Source organism: Ochotona curzoniae, unplaced genomic scaffold, assembly GCF_017591425.1.
Source record: "Ochotona curzoniae isolate NIBS_2020 unplaced genomic scaffold, NIBS_Ocur_1.0 contig_43, whole genome shotgun sequence".
NCBI lineage: Eukaryota > Metazoa > Chordata > Mammalia > Lagomorpha > Ochotonidae > Ochotona > Ochotona curzoniae.
Genome location: NW_024466218.1, coordinates 27,266,170 through 27,289,626, shown reverse-complemented (window position 1 = coordinate 27,289,626; position 23,457 = coordinate 27,266,170). Strand labels below are relative to the sequence as shown.

The following is a 23,457-nucleotide window of genomic DNA, read 5'->3' as shown; positions in this document are numbered from 1 at the left end:
TTTTTTTTGCTCACGGTAAAACTGTGCCAAGTAGGGAAAGATTACTATTTTTAGTGATGAAGATAAAGGCCATGCCTATGCGCATTAGCACATGTGCTGCCGACGTGAGCACCATTGCTGAAGCACACTGAGATATCTGATTTAACCTACAGGTAGCAGGCACCATCTCTGGTCCAATATAGCCAGGACACCCACTTGTGGTTTAGTTTTCAGCTGCTGGGTCTCACTTCTTCCTGCTGCTCACAACGCACTCACCCGCTGGTGACAGCTGGACGAGGCATTAGTGACAAATCCCACATTGTCTGCATGAGGATTCCCCATGGTCAGACTCCCCAGTGTCCTGTGCAGGCATGGAAATGTGCGAAATCCTGGCACAGACATTCTGCTTATGAACCCAATGAGAACAAAGACCCCCATGCTACCACATAGCACAGAGGCTTTGAACTTGACAACTGCTTGAGGTCTCTGAATACACTTTTTTAGGAGACTGAAGCATTACAGTTGGTTACATTTATACAATATGATGAATGTATCACCTCTCATAAGAATGACCAAAAACAAATCAATCAGAACAAAACAAAACAAAACAAAACAAAACAAAACAAAACACCTAAAAGCTCCCTTACTAAAAGCATAATTACTTGAATTTTTAGTTGAAGTGAGAAACCACACATTGATTCCAAGGTACTGGAACACATATACTACAGTTTCAGAAAAAGAGCTACTTGTGTTAGTGTACTGGGTACAAGGAAACATGCTACAAATAGAAAATAAGCTCACGACAGGCACACTGCTAGCAGACCTCTGAAGGCAGGGCTTGAAGTCACCTGCAGCTTCCAGCGCTGCTCACACAAAGATAATACCAGATCGTCACTGCTAATCTTATTTTCTATTGCAAGTGTATTTATTAAAAGCGCAAAAAAAAAGTCAAGGGACCATCAATCAAAAAAATTGTTTCAAAAAAATGAAATGTTAATGGGTCACAAGATCAAATGGGGTGAAGGCTTCACAGTTACTTGACAGCAAACTTGGGGTAAATGCACAGTACCGTAGGTGGGCACTGGCTCCCCGGGAACACTTTCTCCACACAACACCTGGCTGCCTGAATGAAGAGTGAGATGACACAGCTTTCACCATCACGTCTGAATGCCCCTTCTCCTCCCTTTCCCTGCCTTGTTGGCATCAAGCAGTGGCTACTTACTGTGATCGATATAGAACGTCCGGCCGTCCAAATGAATCCTCTCTTCCCAGCCAGGCTAACATTCAGGCAAGGGAGAGACAGAAAACAGAACCATGAGTTAGCACTTTCAGAGTCAAAAGGCAGCAACCAAAAGCTATCTCCCTCTCCTCTCAGAGGCGACATTTTTACATAGAGAATAAGTTAAACAGGAACATTTCAAGTCATCTCTTGTCAAGTTAAGGTTTTATATGGTGTGCCCAATAGTCTCAGTTAATGAACTACTTGAAGAACAGCAAATGGAGGCTGTCGTCCCAACAGCTTCACAGGGCCACGTGGGCCTGGCATGAACAGCTATGGCTGAGACTGAAGCTCTCATCGATCTTAGTGAGGACTCGGATCCAAAGGCAGGTGGGAGGGAGGCTGATCTGGGGCATGGTTCCCTTCACTCATGTCATCAGCAGGCTCAGCAATCCAGTGGGGTTAGCAAAGGTCCTGGGAAATCTATTACAGAAAACTTATGAAGGGATTTCAACATTTTTTCACACTAAAATTTTTTTTCCTTCATATTGAAAAGAACATTTTATATTGAAAGAAGTTTCAACGTTCTCTGCTCTGAATGCTGGTGAGAAAGGAAAGGATCTGGATTTTTCCAAGGTGAGACTCCTTATTGTCTGAACAACTGCTACCTTAGGGATCTAACTGATTTGCTCGGCATGTTTTGCTTCACCTCCTATACTTACTCTCTGGGCTCTTTCCACATGAACCCAGCAACCAGCTTGGTAAAGGGAGGGCTATTTCTACAATCTAATGAAAGAAGATGGGACCCTAGCCCCTGGAACCTCAACTTTTGCCACAATTCACTACAGAGAAGGCAAAAGACAGTCTCTTATTCTTAGAAAACACACAATGAAAATTCTCAGCTACAAATCCTCTTCGGAGTTCAGCCCCTGTGCCTCTCCTCCAAGGCTTTTTCTCCCTGAACAGTGGATAGGTGTCACGTAGGGAACACTGTAAAGGTTTTATTCAGTGTAACCTTGGACTTAATAGCTCAACTCCCAAAGTGAATAAGCCGGTAAATACATTTATAACTGGCTTAAAGATTTATAAACAGTCATCAACAAAGCAGAAAAAACCCTAAAATATTTGCAGGCTATACAACCTAAAGAAACTTTCTGTGATGACTTGCATCTTTCCCTCCCACATCATTTTCATTATTTTTATCCTGATGACTCAGTCAGCAATATGGATGAACTCAGTGGTTGCCAGGTTACGCAACAGATACACGCAGCCTCCACTGTCTCCTGCAGAGATGTCTCCTGCACATCCTAGTGACAAGGGCTACCTTCTACTCTAGCAAAGTAGAAACTCTTTCAGGGATCCTGTGGATCAAGCAGACTTTACAGCATCACAAACATTCTGCTCAACACCCAGCTCTATTGAGAAACCCAACCCAATGGGACTGGGGAGTCTGTGAAAGATCAGGCCAGTGGGCTCTTGCTCCATCAACACAGAGCGGGTTAAGTGGATACATATCTTTAGACTACCCCAAGTATATCCAAAGTACTCACAGGAAGTGGGCCAAGGTCATTGGGATTGAGAGATGCCTTTGACCGCATGTGAACGGGAAATTTCAGGCGTGGATCTTCCTGCAAGAAAAATGGAAAAGTAGAAGTTAAGAGAGGCCATGTGTGTGCAGGCACCGTCTTGTGAGGCCTGCTACTCATGGAGCTTGGGAAGGGCTCCACCTCTCTAGTGGTATAGGAAGCCTGGCTGACAGATGGAAAAAGAAGAGAGTGTGAGCACCTGAACCTAAGGGGAAGTTTCCCAAGCCTTGGAGGTTCCTGTAGGGATCTGACCATGGACTCCAGAGAGGACAGTGTGGATGACCATGCTTCACAGACAGGGAGGGGGCATGAGGGCTCAACAGGGTCCCTGTGGATCCCATCCAAGCACATGTGCCATGGGGGGAGGGGCTACTCCAGCCTCATCTGCTTCTTCTCTACACCCTCCCGAGCCAAGCTGAGACCTTGACCCAGGCCTGCTGGGGGGGTGGGGGGGTGCAGGGGCCGGGCGTCACAAGGCTGCTCCATTGCAGCTACAGCCTTAGCCCCAGACTTTCTCAGAGACGCTTCAGCACACTTGATGGATGAGGGTCTCACAAATGATGCCACGTGCAAGAGTCAATGAGGAATCTTTTTAAGTCATGCTTTAAGACAGTCACAAGGAAGGTCCTGCAGTACTGCTTGGCAGCAGGCTGGGCTCACAATTTCCCCTTTGGTGGAGGACAAGGAGATTGGGAGAGGAGGGAACTGGCTCCAAGACTATAGCGCCCCCTCACTAAGTTGGACCCAATTAAAATGCAGTACACTGAATCCACAGAAGGAGCTCACAAGATTCCAAAACCTTGTCAGCCTCTAAGCCATCTGACATCAGCTTCATTCACTCACCTTAAAGTCTTTGCTGCTGCTGTCAGATTAATTTCTGCTTCAACATTTTCCCAAGTCAATAGAATAGGCTGTGTATTGCTGGGTCACAAAGTGATAGATGCAGGTAAGTGGCAAGGCTCAAAAGATCATAAAAATCAATGTCAGGAGCTGGCACTGTGGCCTAGTGGGTTAAGGTGCTGCCTATGATGCTGGCATCTCATGTGCATGCCAGTCCATGTCCCTGTTGCCCTACTTCTAATCCAAATTCCTGTTAAGGCTCCTGGGAAATCAGTGGAAGATGGTCTAAGTCCTTTGGTCCCTACTGTCCATGTGGAAGGAAGCCTGGGATGAAGTTCCTAGCTTTGGTTTGACCCAGCCCTGGATGTTGCTCCATCTTTCAAGTCAATCAATCAATCTTTTTTTCCCCGAAAATATCCTTTGTGTGTGTGTGCGCGCCCGTGTGCACGCGCACACTGTTTCATAAAAGAAATAAATTCTGGAGAAGCCTGCTTGTGATGAATCAAATGCTAAGCAGAGGCACAAGTTAAGTGCAGTACTCTGTAGCACATGGGACCATATACAATGTCAACAACTACACCAAACAGATGGAGGATTCCAAAGGACCAGGAAGGAAGCAGGCCACTTGCTCAGCATCTAGGCTTGGCTAACTGGAGGACACAGAACAACTCAAAGCATGGAACTCATCACAATCAACTCATTCTACACTGACTATAAGCTGTGTGTGTGTGTGTGTGGGGGGGTCACAGTATTTTATGCCACTCACAACAATGAGCGTCACTGCAGCAGCTGCCATGGTGAGTGAAGTTAAGAGGGAGTGGCTGCTAGAGGAGCCACCTCAGTGGGGAGGCTTCTCCATAGCAACCAAACAAGTTGGCAAAAGGCCTCTGCTGGGCAGCCCCAGGGTTGATAACTGGCTGCAATACTAATGTCGTCTCCAGCAGTGTGGACAGAGTGGATCACATGTCCCAGACACGTATGTCTGGCTGTTTCTCCCTTCCCCCTCAGCATATTAAGGGCACTCCTTCACAGGTCAGGTACTGCTTCCTGCAATTCAGCTGAAAGTGATTTTAATTAAAATGCAAAGATCAATTCCCTTAAAAAGGAGAGATGTTTCCTCATTTTAAAATACGTGAGATATGGGAATACTGGCTTTGCACTCTGGAAAAGACTGTCCAACACGACCAGGCTATGGGGAGCTTTATTAGTTTCAAAACCAGCCTAAAACTTTATTAAAGAACAGCCTTGCTACAAAAATAAGACATGCAGAAGGCCCAGCGCTCCTGGTGCCCACAGGCTCAGAGGGGTTTCCTGGGCAGTTTCCCGGGGAGGCCTCTTAGGCTGCTTGGTCGGACCTCAGCACGTATTCACTGCAGCCTGACCCACACGGGGACTAAGCCACACTTCTGTGGCTGATGTGATAAGACTTCATTCCACACAGCCCTCCCGGCACACAGCCTGCACCTCTACAGGCTGGGCTTGAGAAACACGTCATATGGCCTCCTATTACAGCATGCAGGGCGACATGCTGGCCTCCATCTTTCTGTGTGTCTGGAGACTGCAGGCATGGCAGTGCCCTGCCCGCTGGGGTCTAGAGTCTTATTTTCAACCTCTCCTGCCAGTTTGTTTCCCTTGGTCTGCTATAATGATCAAATCCAAGAAGAGCTTCCAACTTGTATTCTCACAACAATAACAACAATAATAAAAACCGAAAGCAACCCTAGCACCAATTCCAAATAGATTTTTGGACAAAAAGGATTTTCACCGTTCCCTGTCCCCATCTGTCCTCTTCAAAATGAACAGGTGATGGACCCTGTTCCACAGGGAGGACCTGCCTTGGCACAGGCCCTTGCCAGGAGGAGACTCGGCCGCGCTTGTGTCTGAGTGCAGACAGGCGGTCACTTGCGGAATCCCCAGCTGCTTCCTTGAGGATTTTTAACAACAGCAGTGGGGCAGCCGCAGCAGTGTGACCGCGGTTTTAGCTAATTAAAATTTCAAATTAGTCAATAACAAGCATGGAGGTAAAAAGGGACAACTGGAAATTAAAACTGGGTTTCGCCCAGCAACAAGGCGGGCAAGAAACAAAGCTAGAGCTATTTAAAACAAGCTCAGCCCAGCTGCGATTACACTGCAGTTGTGGCGTGAAAGGCTGCCGAAAGGTTAGGGATTTGATGACGAGGCTGGTTCAAATGACTAAAATCATAGCTTATGTTGGCAAGCCACAGTGGCTCCATACACTAATCCATCTCCTTTTACACTATTTACCTCCCCCTTCGCCTGTTTCCGGAGCCCTGCTTTCTGGCTGAGGATCTGAGATTATAGCAGGACTACGGGAGACATGAATGCCAGCAGGTCACCCATGGATGGGTTCAATGTCAAGGAGAAAAAATAAAAAAGGGTCTGCACACCAAGGTCTGTTACTGTATTTCCAAAGAGCTGCCTGCCTCAGACTCTGGAGTTGCCCACAAACCTCCAGCAGTATCTTCAGCCTTTAAGAAGGTCCACACAAACTCATTCATCATTATACGCTTAGAAGTACTTAGTGGTTTGCCAAAACAATGGAACCAAAGGCAAAATTAAACTACGTTGGCAGGTAGATGAATTCTGCAGAAAGGGCATGCTTGTTAGTATGTGGGAGGACTTGTGGTCATTGCTGAGTTGGGGTCGGGGCTGATAGCAGCCTAGTGGCAGAGCTAAGGATATCTCGCGTACTGCAATAGAAGGTGGGATATCTCCACCTCCTTGCCCCAGGAGTCAAAAATGGCATCCTGCAGATATTCCTTACTATGGTCTAGAGCACTGCAGAGACAATGCCCTCTAGTCAATTCTCAAAGGACTGAATTAACATCATCCCATGGACAACATGTGATTGACATGTCCAGGTCACCTGGGTCAAGGACTTCCTCTTAACATAACTCTACTGTTCCACCAATGAGACCCACTTGGTGTCCTCACAGGGAATTTAAAGCACATGCTCATCATCCATCCAAGACCTGAGAGGAGGCTCAAAGGCCATCTCCAGACTCAGCTGGCTGTCAGCTCTGTCTAGCACTAGCTCTAAGTAAGCAGCACAAGTGACAGGAGGACTCAGCTACATTCTGAGTTCACTCTAGCCAGACAACCAGGGACAGAGAGGCAAGCAAATGTGCTATAGCAGCAAAATAAGAAACAAAGAGAACCAACTTCAGTTCAGTCATAGATCCATACTGGGTATGGCACAAAGGCAGAAGCACTGGCACCCACAAGAACTTAACACTATGGAAACAGCACCACTGCTTCAGCTCCAGACGCAGAGCTGACAGAGGCACACAAACACTCTTGTGCACCTGTGACTCATCTCGGTTTGCCCATGTGAAGACAACATCTGGACTACTTCTTACACACAATGCAGGAACACAGGAAAGAGTTCAAAACACTCAAAGAAAAGATCTCTCTGATGGATAGCCAGAGTCATTCAGGACGTGTCATGACCCACGACTACAGGGATGGGAATACAGATGGCAGATGGTGAAAACTTGGGTGAGAAACCAAATGGAGGAGAGGAATAACAACACATACACTACATGAAAACTGGGGAAGGAAACACATTTCAAAGGAGATCCTTCCTGGTGAGATTACAACAGCAAGAGAAGCCTAGAAATACGGAGTGCTGCTCTATTTCCACAGAAAGTGTGAGTCATCAGCACCACGGCTTTCCAGGAGCACCTTGATGGCACCTTGGGCACCTAAGTGCCCAACAGCCCATGGGAGCTGGGCCTTGATGTGGGTGGGGGCAACCCTGGGGGACACCCTTCTGAGTTAATGTGATTCCTGTGTGAGAACCACGACCACTGAATAAGGAAGAGACACCTAGGGCACTGCCAAATCTCACCCGGAAAACGAAGCCAAAGAAAAGCAGCAGCCTTACCCACGTCGTGGTCTTTGTGTTATGGTCAATGAAGAAGGGCCGGCCGTTGGGTGCTATCCTCATTTCCCAGCCAGGTGGCAGGAAGCTCTGGGTGACTTTGTGTTGTGGTTTGGGGGAGTTGTAGGGTGATGGCTGTGGGGACTGTGGGTTGGAAAGGGTGTCTTTCACAGCCCGACGTATGGGTGAGTCCTTGGCACCCTAAGGAATAACAAGGAGCATTAGAACTCTTGGCCACATGCTGTTTCCATGTGTCAGCAATACCTGGCATCGCAGGAGGCTCCTCTTTTGACTCAGACAAGGAGTTTCCCAACACTCCTGCCTCTGTCATTTTCTTTCAGTCATATCTAACCTTGGATTTTCTGCTGGCTCAACACACAACACTGAGAATTTCTCACCAGCATCTCCTGACAGCCATGAGATACATACCACAAAGGTTGCTCTGTATCAAGCATTACGAATGGAGGGTACACAGAGTAGAGAAAAACATGCCCTTGCTCTTAATGAGCTCACAGTCTAGTGAAGAACAGATTGGCGATTTGGAAGGCATGAAAAAGCAAATGACTACATCAGTGGCGGCGATCACCTACAGTTGTGGAGCTGTTTGCCCGTAACATCTTCTACAAAGAGTTCAGGAGACAAATCATCCATTCCCACCAACTGATATCCTGACCCTTGGCTGCCTTTAGACACAGTCAAGTTTACAGCTTCAAACATCTATTACTTGTGTTGTCTCTGACACCTGGGATGTTATGGGAGATGGTACTACCACAGCACGAAACAGGAGCAGAAAGGCAAGCAGGTGTCCAGCAATGATTGGGAGATGCAAACAAGCATCAGGAATACATAGACCCATACAACGAGAGATCCTGAAGTTGAAAGGTGAGAAATGATCGAAGTAGTAGCTATGTTCAGAAGCTCAATGTGAGCACTGGCACCAAGGAGGGCAGTTAGGTGAATCTGATGAAGCCAGGAGCACAACATGACAGGAATGGTACAAGTTCTGAACAGAGGATGCCCACTTCCAGTACTGGTCCCTAGGGTCTCAGCTCAGTGAGAATAAGAGTCAGGTGGGAGAGTCTAGGACAATGTCCAGGCAAGACAGACAAGCATGTTGTGAGGCTGCACGAACACAGGCTGTGTGCGCATACCTTGCACCACCATCACCACTACCTCCACCACCACCGGCACACTGCTGAGAGCACAGCGGCCGTGACACTCAGGTCAGAGTTGCAAGAGAGGAGAGAGTGAATGGTCACAGGACAGAGCGAGCCCAGGCGGATGAGAGAGCCTTCTCACCTCCAGCGGGGCAGATAAAGTTACTGTTGGCGAACTGAGGCTACGAGGCCGGCGGATCTGAGGCTCGATTAGGTGGTTGCTACTGTTGGCAGCCGATCCCGAGGCGCCGTCTTCTGCAAGCTGGTTTGGAGGCAAAAACAAGTTAACTTCACCTGAGGCACTCCACGCATGTGTGAGAGGAGTGTGAGCCCACACAACAACACACAACAGTAATAAGAGGCCTGGCCTGTGTCCAGTATGGAGGAAACCATTAAACATAAGTAAGGGGTAGGGGAGGACAGGGCACACGGTCAAAGGAAATAAAGATGAAGTGCTGGCCCAGCGTAAACAACAGCCCCAAAGTCAACCAGGGGCCCGAGGAGCAACGGGCTCAGACTCTGAAACACCCTTTACAGCACAACCGAAAACACACCCAGGTACAGACTAACATGAGGACCAGATTCTTCCTTGGGCCAACACTAAGTCCGGTGGTTGTATTAGGAAGCTTTTTTACACAGGGGCTCTTGAGAAGAGCAAGTTAGCATCGGGGACAGGAGGGAGGCATCCATAGCCCGTGACTTTCAGCTGCCTGGCGCTCTTCATACCTGCATGATAGGTCGCGTCCAAGTTGTGGTTCGATTGTTATGATTGACATAGTATGTGCGTCCCTTAGCATCTTTTCTTTCTTCCCAGCCTGAAGGAAGGCCCGGCGTGGTGTGTACGTAGGCTACTGATGGCTGTTTGTGCAAGAAATCATCACTATTTAATAACCAGCATTGGTGTTTCTGATCAGTTTCATAAAGCAATGCACAATTCAGATCATCACTTTTTCTACACAAGGTGAGTTCATTTTGTTTGTTCATAAAACACTGCCAGCCAAGACTATCTGTGGAGCAGCAACAGCTTCCTGGTCACTTCAAGCCTCCAGTGCGATGAACCCCAAGCATTGTGGGGCCCAAACTCTCACAGAGCTCAGCTCTCATACAATATAGTCTTCAACAGAAAGATGGCTACTAAAGTGACTGAAGAATAGAAAATATAATGATCTGTTCCTGCTGCTGGGCTTTTCTGCCAAGGCTGATGCTGCAACCAATGAGATGCAAGCAATGGGATGCTCTGAAGTGTTTGCCTCATGACAGCTGTCACGGAGCAGGGGCACTGCCAACCAGGGTCCCCACATGACAGCCTGCAGGGCACACGGGAACCCAATCCAGAGATGCTCCTCTGGGACACTGCCGAGCCAGCACCCAGGATACTTGTGTGCCCTGGCTCAGGGTGTTTCCGGGCAACCCACAGCTGTTTATGCCAGTCTACTGATATGCAGTCTCCTTACAGGAAGCCAGGACTCTCACTAGGTTTAGAGTGGTGGCCAGAGTGGAAAGATCAAGCTTGCATAATCCAAATCTGATCACCAAACAAATCCTGAGAAAAGCCGCAACAACATGTAGTCTCAGTGGAGAAATACTGGAAGAGCAAGGATGTGCCAATGACTTATGGGAGAGCCCAGTGCTGTCTTGGGAATCCTGGATGCCTGCACTGAAGGTGCCCTAAGGTGGAGGGACTCAGAAACAAGAAGCCATCCTTCAAGAACATAAGCAAGCACCAAACTGTCGGGAAGAATCTCGTCCGTGAGGCCATGAGAGGAAGCTGTTCCTCTTCTGGGCACTCCCTTCACAGACAAGATACTTCCAGTTTCTTATGACCTCCCAGTAGGGGTTGTTCCCTTGGTACAAGGCTGGGGATACAAATCTCCTTTGTGCCTAATTTCTGCCTTCACTTTCCCTGCCACCTCTTCATTGCTGACAGCATGCCTGGGTGAAGGAGGCTGAGGCCGTGGAGCCTTGTTGTGGATGGTGAATGACAGAAAGGGGCTGCCAGGCGACATACGGACTATGTTTCAAGAGGCTGATGCACATTCCATTGGTTATGCCTGACACACACGGAGAGAACTAGCTCAGATTTAATCACAAAGAGGGCCTGGCATTTATGCCACAGTAGACAAAGCCACTGTCTTGTAACACTAGCATCTCATAAAGGTGCTGGTTCAGGTCCTGGCTGCTCCAGTTCCAATCCAACCCCCCTGATAGTATACTTAGGAAAAGAAGCAGAAGATGGTCCCTGCCACCCACAAGGGGACCCGGATGAAGCTCCCAGTTTTGGCTTTGGTTTGGCCTGACCTAACCCTGGCTGCTGTGGCCATTTGGGGAGTGAGTCAGGGAATGGAAGATGTCTCTATCTCTCTTTCTCTCTCTTTCAAAAAAATAAATCCTTTTTTTAGAAAAGGAATTAATCATGAAGTAGCTGAATGTTATTTCCAAGACACATTTAATCAGGCAACATAAGATTATTGATTTAAGAAAAAAAGGCCCTTTTGTTCTGAAAATGCAATTTCTTTGACATTTTCCCAGATAAAAGTCCTAAAGGCTCCATAAAGAGAATTCTAAGCCTGTGCACCCAGCTGTCCCCAAGCTTGGTGGGGGGTGGGTGCGAGGGGATGAGAGAGAGAAGCAGCACTGAGGTGTAGACCTCACTCTTCCACAAGGGCAGGGCAGCCAGGCACAGCTCGTCACCCTCCTTGGGTGTCCAACATAGAGGAGCAGTCCCCAGGCTGCTTTCTCTTGGGTATATTAAACATGTGCTCTGATGGACTGAGTTAGTAACTCCTGCTGTAACCTAAGTCAGTGTAGAGTTAGCATGAAGGCCCTTGAAAATGCTCATGGAAAGTGGAATTGCAAGGCATGTTTCCTTTCATCACAAATTTCTTTTTAGATGATTTAGTTTTTTCGAAAGTCAAAGTCACGGGGGAGGGGGATAAGAGAGATTTATCTGCTGGTTCACTCCTTGGATGGCCACAAAAGCCAAGGCTGGGCCAGGCCACAGCCAGGAGCCAGGAGTTTTACTGAGCTCTCTCATGCAGGTACAAGAGCACAAGTATTTGGGTCATCCCTCACTGCTCTCCCAGGTATACTCCAAGGGAGCTGGTTTGGAAACAGACCAGCTGGGACTTGAACCAGCTCTCAAATGGGATGCCAGTATCACAGGCAACAGTTTTGCACACTAAGCAACAATACCTGCCCCATAAACTTAAAGAATAATCGTTTAAGAGAGACAAAGAAAAAAGGGGGCAGGCATGATAGGAGAGAGAAGTGGTAGGGAGGAGAAAGAGAGAGAATTCCTTAAGTGACTAGTACTGAGGCAGGTCAACGCTGACAGCTAGAAACTCAGTGTTGGAATCTGACCACTGGAGCCTTCACTACTGCCATTCAGGGCCTGGGTAGACTGAAGCCAGACTCAGGAGTGGGAGGCAGGAATCCACCCAGGCACTCCAACTCGAACACAGGAACCTAAATCAGCACCTTGATAGCTAGCACAGACAGCCGACTCTGGGGCAAACTTTGAAATCTATTTGTATACTTTTGGTAAAACATGTACTTATGAAGTGCGGACCTACTGTTGTTTACATGACCATAAATGCTTTGGTAGATGGAATTCTGACTGCACTTAGAATTTGTGATTCCCTGCCACCACTCCCCACCCTATTGTTTCCTTAACACACACAATCAGACCTGCCCTCCAAATGCTCAGTCCTGAAATCCAAAGGATGTGCTTACAGTTGCTGCATGCCCAAGAAGGGCAGGCGGGAGGTGACAGAAGCAACCTGGGCGCCTTAGGACTGTACACGAAAGCTGCACAGTTTCCAGCATCAGTTACCCGCACAGATCCGTAATGAACAGGAAAATCTTGCTCAAGGCAGAGAGAATGCTGAACTGGATTAAAATGTTCTTTCTGCCTTCCACCGGGGACTGAACTGGCACTGGTTATTTATCTGAGCTTATGCAAGACAGTGTTATTAACATGTTTCTTTAATGACCACAGAGAACAACCTGTGCTGGTCTTCCTGGCTGTGACTCACAACATCGCCTCCCACAGTGCAACATGTGGCGAGTGGGGAGGGAGTGGCAGGACTGGGCTCTGCAGAGGGAGGCATGGAAGTGGCCCAGCCTCGCGAGCATGAATCCGACCTGCCTTGAGAAACAAGTCTGGCAACTGAGAAACGAACTAGGGACTGCAGACTGGTTCAACCAACATTTCCCCACCAGCCATCTGCAGACTCCACACACTGCTGTGTTTCATGCTGCCTGGCAGCCATTTAATGAGGGCTTCATAGAGGCCCCCGGCCATTGCTGTCTCCTCCTGTATCTCACTGACAGGGCTCTCTCACAATCTGCTGATGAGGGGAAACCAGTGTGTGTCTCTATGTGGATCCGCAGGTGAGAGACAGGGCCTGTTCATTATACCCCCAGAATCAAAGCACAGAAGGACAGATGCATGGGATGCCTACTTCAGCACAGGGCGACAGGATGACAGGGCATCAGGGCAGAGTGAGGCAGGGGACATAAACTGGTATGTTTACATCATGGCACCTTCTATGATGATGCTCACGCCCCAAATGACTGTTGCACAAAAGCTTGCTTGAGCAGCACGCTCTGTGTGTGTGTGTGTGTGTGTGTGTGTGTGTGTGTGTGTGTGTGTGTGTGTGTGTGTGTACACGGGGAGTATGGGAGAGCAGAGGCAGGAAGGAACTGACATACTACAGGGCAGCCCCAGCCCTGTGCGATGTGGGGAAGAATGGGAGACAGTGTGAGAAGACAAGCTGAGCTAGGAGGATGAGCCAGGAAGGAACAAGTCAAGGATGTTCAGACCATGGGATGGTACAAGATAGAAGAGACAGATACGATCATTTCTAAGCCACCCGAGCACAGATAAAGCACAGCAGGAGAGGAAGCCCAATATTTAGGAACTGTGGCTGCCAAGACTTGAAAATCCTAAATTCCATGGAGCTGGTATGAGGACTCGATTGGCTAATCCTTCCCTTATAAGCACCTGGATCCCATATGTGTGCTAGTTCATGTCCCAGCTGCTCAACTTTCCATCCAGTTCCCTGTTTGTGGCCTTGGAAAACAGTAGAGGATGGCACAAGTCTTTGAGATCCTGTGCCCATATGGGATATCCAGAAGAGATTTCTGGCTCCTGGCTGAGGATTAGCTCAGTTCCAACCATTGTGGCCACTTGGGGTGTGAACTAGCAGATGGAAGATCTTTATCTATGTCTCTCCTTCTCTCTATAAGTCCATCTTGCCAACAATAATTTAAAAGAAAGAAAGAGAGAAAGAAAAATGCAGGTAAATAGTTAGATCTTAAAAAAAGGAAAGAGAAGAAAATCACAAATTCCAACCTTTCTGGTATTTGAATCCACTGACTGCGGAGGCAAGAACAGAAGCAAGCAGGCAAGGACCATGGCAAGAGGCAAACAGCTGTCACCCAGAAGATGCCCTTGTGTGTCCAGGAGACCCCTAGCCAGGCAACACAGTCCGGTACTACAATGACTAAGTGAATCCTGGCAATCACTATCGCAACACCACAACACTCCCAAGCTACAAGCAGGCTGCCACACCAACAAACGCAGAAATGTATGGCCCCTGGGAAAGGCGTCACACAGGAATCTCACCATTACCTGACCTTGGCCGCTGGGGAGCTGCTCTACTTCCTGCTCTCACCCTTGCTCAGCGAGCAATCAACTGGCTCATTTATAAGACCCAGAATTCCATCAGAGATTGCTCCAGACTCACCCCACACCTGGCCGGTACACAGACCACTGCAGGCACCATACCCTCTCCTGTACTAACCATAACAGAAGGCCAACTCAATTTGGCAAAGCACTGAAGTCTGCCCATGTAACTCAACTGTTCCTTTATATAAGCCACCAACATCCATTAGAAAATTAGCGACTGCAAATGCAAAGCTAGTCACAACAAGGAAGAGTCAGCAAGACCAGTACAAGTGAAACAACAAAGAAAATTCAAATACTCAGACAGCAGCTCAGTGAAGAAAACAGCCTGACCTCAGGGACCAAACAGAAAATTCAGCCAAACCTCAGCGCAGTACAAATCAACATGCTCAAGCATGCAAGACAATTAAAAGCAGAAACCTACATTAAACCTACATAAACCTACATTAAAAAAACAATTTTTCTAGACCATTTAAGAAAAATCTCAGTTGCTCTCCTTGGAGTAGCATGCCCTTTTCTAAGTAGAGTTCTTGGTGGTGAACAAAAGGTTAAGGGACCTCTTGGGACACAGAACAACATAAGCCCATGTTGCAAAGGCAGCGTGAGAGGTGACAGAGAGGGCAGTGCCAAGCATGGCCAGCAATCCCATGGGCTGTGCCACTCAACTCCGCTGTCTTCCAACCAAGTCACACCTTGCTCATCATGAGTGCAAACACCAAAGGGCAAACACACACAGAACAGTGCCAGGCACTCCCAACCGCAACTCGCAGGTGCTTCTGCTAAAAGTTACATGGGCCAAAACATCATCCCATTTATCAACATCTCTGAACAACCCAAACCCAGGTTGAAAGTGAGAATTACACGCATACCCGCAGCACGAAGAAGCCACTCTGACTGACAGGGAGTCTGCTGTAGCCTCAGCTACACAATTGAGTAAAGTGCCCTGCTGATCGGGCCATAACATCTGATAAAAGTGTCATTACCGTTGGCTCCTCACCACCCGAGACAGTTGACGAACGTGCTCTCCTAGTTGGGGTACTGGGCTGTTAAAGGATAATTTACATCAGTGAATTGCATTTTGTTGGGGTAGGGAGGATGGACTCATTGCTTAGAGAAGTGGCAATCACTGCTGTGGCAGCGGACAGATCAGAGGTCCTGCAGTCCACCCTGCCCCCTATCCACACAAGGCTGACATCACTGATGACCAGCAGCACCAAGGAGCAGGATCCTGGGCTCCCCTCCCCTGCACCCAGGTACCAATGACAACTTTGAAAGAGTGAGAGGTTCTCTGAGAAAAAAAACCCTGAAAGCTGGTCTACTTTCATCCCCACGGTAAAAAAATGAGCAGATTCTGGAATCCGCCAGATCAGAGCTGGAGCCACAGGCAGCTGGTCATCAGCAAGTGTCAGCCTCACTGGGTACAAGAGAAGAAGGAGGGAATCATGAGTCTGCAGGCAAGTGAGCTCCTTGCCCAGAATGAGTGCCCTTGATTGTGAGAAGCCCCATTCATCTCCCACAGCAGATCATCAGGCTGAGCAGGACCCCACCGGATCATCATTGGTTTGGGGGAGCTTGTACGGAACCATCCCAGCAGACGCTCTCATCCAGTTTATCTTAAGCAGACAGCCTCTGGGTAAGGCACGGTGCAATTGATTATTTTGACTGCTTACTTGACTAGTACACCATGAATCTCTTTGTCAACATGAAAACCCAAAACCCTAGGCAAAAACTATTCTTTGACGTCACAGAGAAATGCACATGACCAGGAAAGGCAGTGCAATGTCAAAAACCTTAAAGGCATTTTACCACCACCCCGCCCCCTCCCCGATCATCAATCACACATAATGAAGCATTAGTCACATGAAAGACCCAGGATTGTAGCTATTAAAAACAAAACAAACAAAAAACAAAACAAAACTGGCCAAGTTTAAACATCAGATTGTACCTCATTATGTTAAAACCACATTTTTTCCCACTTCCAAAATAAGACAATTTTCATTAAATTTCTTAGTTTTCATGTGTAAACCAAACACCTCCCAAGACAGAGGATGTGCATTCTATACTGAGTTATTTATGCGTACACAGTTAGATGTTATTTATCTCCCCCCTTGCACTTCTGTAATTGGTGGTAACTAATTGGTGGGAGAATCAGAACTGTATGAAGATTACTCTTTTGCTAGCAGAACTGTATTTAAGACGAGGGGGCCAGGCTCTGGGGTTAAGAACTGAGGCCGTCAGAAATGCACTGAAGCCCGTGCCCTACACAGGCTAGTACCTCCTGCTTAGAGGGAGTCTCTGTGTTTTCCAAGTGTATCAAATATTCTTAAGTCAAGTAAGCACATCGGAATTGGTAGAAACGTGGGCGAAAGCCAAAGCCATCAAGTTTTCAGCAGTGCCGCTTTGGTGGCAGTGACAATTCTTTCTGTGAGAAATCTCTGCTCCCGTGGACAATTTGCTAGGACATTAAAAAATAGCCCATTTAGAGGATGGCTAGATTTGCACAGGAAATCAGTTTTCTTAGCAACCCAGATGATTTCAAATCAAAGCAAAAAAAAAAAAAAAGGCAGGCAATGACTGGGAAGGGGAGTGGGTTACCGGTGGTAGATGGGCCTGCTCCGCGACGCCATCCGTGACGCTGCAGGACCGCAGCCTGGAGGAGGGCTCTCGTTGCTGGAGGAGAGAAGCAAAGAAGCAAAGACGGGGGAATATCAGGAGGAATGCTCTTAAAAACAAGACTTGCTGGCTTAGAAAAATGCATCATCTCCCTTTACACACAACACTCCTTTTCAGCAGTGGGAAGGTGGAACAGGACTCTGGCCCCCAGAATTAATGGCCAATGTAAGAGACCCAAGCTCTGGAAAGGGAAACTTGACAAGGTCCTGTGATAACCCAGAACTGCTTTACTGTAAGCGGAAGCAAGAAGTCAGCAGCTTCCCATTCTGCTCTGTGATGCAGCCTCAGGGAATATTCTCATATGACACCAACAAGAGGAGCCTTCCTGACTAAAAAATCTGAAACCCCAAATGCTCCAAGATCCAGAACTTTCCGAGTGCCCACATAATGTTGGCAAGTAGAAAATTTCACACCTGACCTTGTGTAATGAATTGCAGTCAAAATGCAGGTGCACTAAAAACACCATAGAAAGTTCCTTTAGGCTGGGTGTGTAACGCACGAACATGTATGAGGCAGTCAGGAATAATACACATACAAAACAGAACAATGAGTGTGTGAAGACTTGGTCCCAAGGTGTCTTACTGTGTGTATGCAAATACCCCAAGTTTGAAAACATCTGAAACTGGAAACCTCTGTGGTCCCGAGCATTCTGGTTAAGGGACCCTCAAGCTGTGCACAGCTTTTCAACATTTCACCACAGCTCACTGGGAATAAGCAAGATTCTGGGTGTGCACTTAGACACTGGGTTATCCTCCTTGCAAAAGAACATCTGTCATTTTAGCTACAAGTGGAGCTCAAGCAGCATGTGAGTGGGACGAGGGGGAGCAGGGCGTGCATCAGAAAACCATCTAGTATGTCCCCTACATTGCTGCTGTATCTTGCCTGTTGGAGTATATGTGTTTACACATCTGGTCTACTGGTAGACCAGAAAGAGGATCACTGCAAGGGGTCTCCTCATCCGTAGGACCCGCAGCACAGGTGCAGCATTTCCTGATTTTTAACACTTGGCGATGGCAGAGGGAGTGGGTGAAGTCCAAGGTGGTGACGTGGGCCATGCGCATTCTCCCACATTCTTCAGGGAAAGGTCATACTTTGGTCTGTGCACACAGAGGGGCCCTGAGAAGCAAAACTCTCACTCACAGACTCAAAGAACAAAATCTGAAGATGACTCATCCTGTGTTTTAGTCTTACGGCTATTTTATGCATCTAGAAAAACCAAAGGCAGGAGTACCCTACAGAAATAATTTGGGATGCTAAATATCAATGCTGAATAAAATGATAATTTTCTCTTCACTTGGGTGAATAACTGGGTGTAATCATTACAGTTTGAGTGGTACTTCCTTCCTCATAGGTTTTAAATGTCTTCTCTTATTGCTTACATTGCTTCCAAAACAACAGTTTTACCAACTCCATCATCGCATATATAAAATCTCTTCTATCCTGTCCATTTAGTACTAAATGCTCAGCCCAGTGGTATCTCTCCTTTTTGGAAAACATTCACAGAGTTTTAATGTGAAGAAACCACTTTAGTTGAGTAATTGCTGCGATCCAGGGGCTCATGGTCATCTTTCAAAATAATAAAGCCACTCTCATCACAGCAGCCTCGATTTGTAAGTGCCTGCTTGGCTTCCAGCTTTATGCAGCCTTCCCATCACGGATGTTCGATGTGGCTGGCATGGTGACTGTCCTGGGATGCTGTTCACAGTGGTGTGTCTACTTCTGATTATCTCAGCACATCTTCTGAGTTCTGCTTCAGATACACACCAAAGTAGCACTGACTTTTACCTCTATGCACAGGTAGGGTTGTTCTGTCAGCCCTTTCTGCCCAGTTTTGTACTCTGTAACATAAATATCAGTTCTTATTACCAACTCTGTTGCTTCCCATTCTGACTCAGTGCTCTTTGAAGTCTTTCTCCAATTGAGAAAACAAGTTCAAATGCTACCCTACTGTCAGTGTCACAATATTTTAATCTTTCTCAAGGATTCCTATCCTGGGACTCATGGGATGTCTTTTTCTATTCAAACCTGCTCCTGGAGAGGCCTCTTAATGGTCAGGCTTGTGGAATAGGAATAAATCAGGAACAGGATGCCCTAAGGGGACTAATGGGAAGGTTGTGGGCTCCTAATTCTCACCACGAATAAAACACCACCTTTATGATAAAGGTATCCCTACTTTGAGTCTATTGGCTGAGAAACAAACTCTACAAGCTTAAAGCTCCTAATTACACATGTTGTACAATCTTATTCCTTTGAATTATTCCAGAAGCCAAAGAAGAGCTTTGGAGGTGGTGAGCACAAGGACTGACCACAGTGAGAAAGATGCGCAACTGTTTGGGCTAATTCTGTGCAGTTCTGTTCCTCCTGGGGAAGGAGGGTTTAAGAAAACACCAGAGTTCCCTGGGAGTTGGAGGACCCCTGGTCCTTAGCTGCACACAACAGTCTCCTGCAACAACCACAAACTATTGTTCAGATTTCAAACAAGAGCCCTACTTACAATGAGGGAACTGAACTGTTCGCCGTTGGTGTCGGGAGTGACCTGAAGCCTTCTGCTGAGCTCCTCAGACAGCTCCTGGGGGCTGGTCCGGGACACGGGGGAGGCAGGCGGTGGGGGCACAGCCAGCCCCAGTGAGTCACCAGCCAGATTCCCTTCTTCAGAAATGGTCTCCCAGGGCTTTCAAGGAACAAGAGGCTGGGGTGAGTGCTGGCTACCAACCCCGACCAAAACAACCATCATAATTAACCTTTGCTTGGCCCTGACCATGACACACATGCCAACACTCTGGAGGAACCACCTCATTAACACATGAGGAAATTGGGGTTCCCAGAGCAACTTGCCTGGGGCAGGAGAGCAGGTGAGTGGCAGGCCCATGATGCACATGCACACCCAGGACACCTGTGCCCAGAGGCTGTAGTCTCACAGCACCACCACACCTCTTCTCTGGGCAAGGAATCACTTCCAGCACCTGTTACTACACACAGGTGCTAGCAAGACTTCCGGGGTAGGGGGTGGTGCTCACGGGTGTGGATTTATGAACGATTTCCCTGGGATTTTTCTCCTACTCACACAATGAAGATAGCAAAGATGCTATCAGGCAGCCATGACTGCACACAGCTCTGCAATTGCTTTTGGTGAATTTATTAGAGAATCACTGGTTTTGATTTTTCAGTTTTAATCATCCAAAGATTACTTTATGAATGACTCTCCTAATGCAATGTCTGCAAAGAATAAATTTCCAGTGAGAAGCATTGATAAGACAGTATGGAAGTTAAGATTATTGCTAAACTTGTTTAATTCAAATTTTTCCCAGTCATGGTCTACAAACTTCAAAAAGGTGAAAGTAAGAACATTTGTGGTAGCATCGATATGCATTTTCTTGGGAGGAAATCTCTTTCAAGATATGAAAGGAACTCAATAAAACTTGGTGATACCAAATTGCCATTTAAGGAGATTTGGTTAGACTTTGGAGAAGGATAAACTTAGTAAATCTATCTTCAGATTATCATGCTAGAAATGTCATTCCCTTTTGCAATGATATATGGCCACGTGTGCTTGTCAAACATGGCTTTTATAAGCAGTTTCTAAATTAATATTCAGATGACCATCGATTGGCTGTGGGGCCCCAATCTTCATGTGCTAGAAAAGTCTACCGGAGAGAGGAAACTCAGACATAGCATCAGCCCAGATCCCACGGCAAGCCCGGGCCCAGCGACAGCCTACCTCAGGACCCTCTCCGCCCTCGGAGGGTTCGGGCTCCAGGTCCTCGCTGATGTGCCTGCGGGAGCGGAAGCGGCGGTGTGCTGCCTCCTGGTTGATCTGCCTGATGTTGTTGTCCGACTCGGAGGACACATCCCTGAGGGTGCAGGAGAGGGGTGCAAAACGCAAGCTTGAGAGATTGTGAGATTGAAAACAGGTGTCCCCAAGCTGAGATCCAGGGTCAAGCATGGACAGACCCTCAGCTGCGTGCCAGGCACAAACCTTCCACCACGTCTGGGCCAGAGGCAGTGTGAGTGCATTTCAGTCCAACAAATGTGCTTTCCTAGCAACGGTCACGCCCTCTGGAGCCTGTTGCAGGTATGTGCTGCCCGATGTGACCCAGAAAGAGAGGAAACTGAAGTTTCCCCTGCTCACCACAGAGGCCAGGCAGGGCAGGAGGCTGAGGTGTTGATCCATAAGCACACAACCACTGGCTGTCAGCAACACAGCAAGGGCTATCTATGGAGGTGCAAGTTCAACACCACCATCTGCAGGGAAGTGGTCTCAACTCAACGTGTCTGGCCTTCAGGTGGTTCTGCATCTCACTTGGGATCACTTCAGGATCACTTTCCTTAACTTCAGGATTTAAGGTCTGCCATCAGCGGGGATCTGAAGACCTGCACCATTGTATCCTGGGGTTTTCTCACAGAGCACCTTAGTGCGATACTGGATTGAAATCTAGAAGATCCATGATCTAGAGCAGGCATTCTTTCTAAAACACAGATTGTAACATTTAATAAAACAGATTCAATCTAAGCTATACTTTAAGCCATGGCCTGCTGGGCCCCTGGGACAGTGAATAGCCCACAACTGGCAGCGCTGTTTGCCAGTCACAGGGGTTCTTTGATCCCAGGGGTCTTCAATACTTTAATGACTCTTTTTCACAACTTTACTTACTAAGGTTATTGCAAAGGGCTTAGTGTAAAGGTTAGCTTTTCCTGAATCTACATTTACATTCCAATTTATGATTGCTTGAACCTGGAATAATCAAGCTTCACTGTATTTTCATGATGAGCACACAAGTTTTCTGCACTCTTAACAAGAATACACATTCTAGGGGGCTGGTGTTGTGGCAACCGGGTTATACTGCTGCTTGTCACAGTGCCTTGGCTCTGGCTATTCTGGTCATGTGCAGAGTGAGTCAGTAGAAGGAGAATCTCTGTCTCTCTGAAACTCTTCGATTTTTAAACAAAAATAAATATAAAATGATGCTTCCTAACAATATCAGGTTTCTTCTGAAAGATAATGCAGCACTTCCAAAAAACTGAATCAAGGAAGAAAAATGCTGCTTGAACCAAAATGATTCCTAAAAAAATAACTATAGAGGGTCTAAGGGCCTCTGCACAGGGCAAGTCAAGCTAGGGGAAAAGAACCCTGCCTAGTTCAGTGGGGCTGTGGAGGGCACTGTGAAACCAGGCTCTTGTCCCTACCTGGCTGCCCCCTGCTTTCCAGGAGGCTGGTCCAGCGGACAGGTGACGCCCCCTACATTCACCCCAGAGCTCACTGACATCTTCCTGGCTCAGCCTCTCCCCTGACAGTATCACCTCACTCATGGGGAGTCACGCCACTGGCTTCTCTCCTTGATCTACGTGTGAGCCTGGCCTTGGATGAAGCCCTGCCTTTGCCCTGTGGCTTCCAGCGTGCTGATGGGCCAGCTCAGGCTCACTGGCATCGCCCACAGTGGTTTGGTTCCCGGAGACTCTGCCACCGAGGATGGCAGTTTTTGAAGCCTATGTTCTTGAGGCCTGCCCCTGTGCTCCTGGCACACTTGCATCTTGATGTGCCTGGGGATAAGCACCTACTCACCCCATCGCTACAATGATGCTATGTTTAAAAACATGCGTGAAGCATTTACAACATCTTAAAAGCTCCCTCAACTCGGAATGATAGAGTAGCAATTATCTTCTTTTATGCCAAACATGTAGAGCGCAATCTGCAAGGCATGTATTAATGAGGGTGTATATCTTTCCAGGTGTGAGTATGGCTTGCTTATCTGTGAGCTGTTTCTGGTCACTTCTGCACAGAGGTCACAATGGTCTGGGGTCACCACACAGCGCTACCTTTTCAGGGTCTCCTCTCCCATGCTGCTCAGCCATGGTGCTCTGTGTAGGGTCTTACTATCCAGTCTCCTTCAATCATTCATGGAAGCAGCTACAAAGTCACTTCTTCAAATGGCTGCACTAGTTTTAGTGGCTGTGCTCACTAACTGAAACCCAACAGTGTAAGTAACTAAATATACCGAGTCAGCTAAACCACTTCTCACACTTCTTCTTTGGAGGGAAAAAGAGATTACCAATAAGAGTTTGACATTATCCACACTCAACTACTAGGCCACATGTCCACCTCCTAATGCCACTTTTGAAAAAGCAACATTATGGGTCAGTGGTTAAATTGCTACTGCTTGGGGCACCTGTACCTACTTAAATATGCCTGGGGCAAGTTCCAATTTTCCTTCGTGTTTTCTTTTTTTTTTTAAGATTTATTTTTTATTTTACTTGAAAGTCAGAAAGAGAAAGTTGGTGAGGGGAAGGGAGTTCTTCCACCCATTGGGTAACTCATCAAACAGCCACAACTGGCCCAGAGCTGGGCTTGTCTGAAGCCAGCAGCCAGGAGCTTCTTCTGGGTTTCCCTTGTGGGTATAGGAGCCCAAGCACTA

At 47.4% G+C, this 23,457-nt stretch overlaps 1 protein-coding gene across 1 annotated transcript in view; it reads right to left on the bottom strand.

The window, feature by feature from the left end:
* NEDD4L (NEDD4 like E3 ubiquitin protein ligase) overlaps positions 1-23,457 on the bottom strand; it is a 271,487-nt gene that overhangs the window by 25,686 nt on the left and 222,344 nt on the right. Inside the window, exons 10-18 of the mRNA XM_040985047.1 lie at positions 20,766-20,898; positions 19,542-19,718; positions 16,970-17,044; positions 15,358-15,417; positions 9,412-9,543; positions 8,828-8,947; positions 7,532-7,729; positions 2,749-2,826; positions 1,202-1,256 (exon numbers count right to left, since the gene is read on the bottom strand). Coding sequence (XP_040840981.1) covers positions 1,202-1,256; positions 2,749-2,826; positions 7,532-7,729; positions 8,828-8,947; positions 9,412-9,543; positions 15,358-15,417; positions 16,970-17,044; positions 19,542-19,718; positions 20,766-20,898 — 1,028 coding nt within the window. The remainder of the gene's footprint in view (positions 1-1,201; positions 1,257-2,748; positions 2,827-7,531; positions 7,730-8,827; positions 8,948-9,411; positions 9,544-15,357; positions 15,418-16,969; positions 17,045-19,541; positions 19,719-20,765; positions 20,899-23,457) is intronic.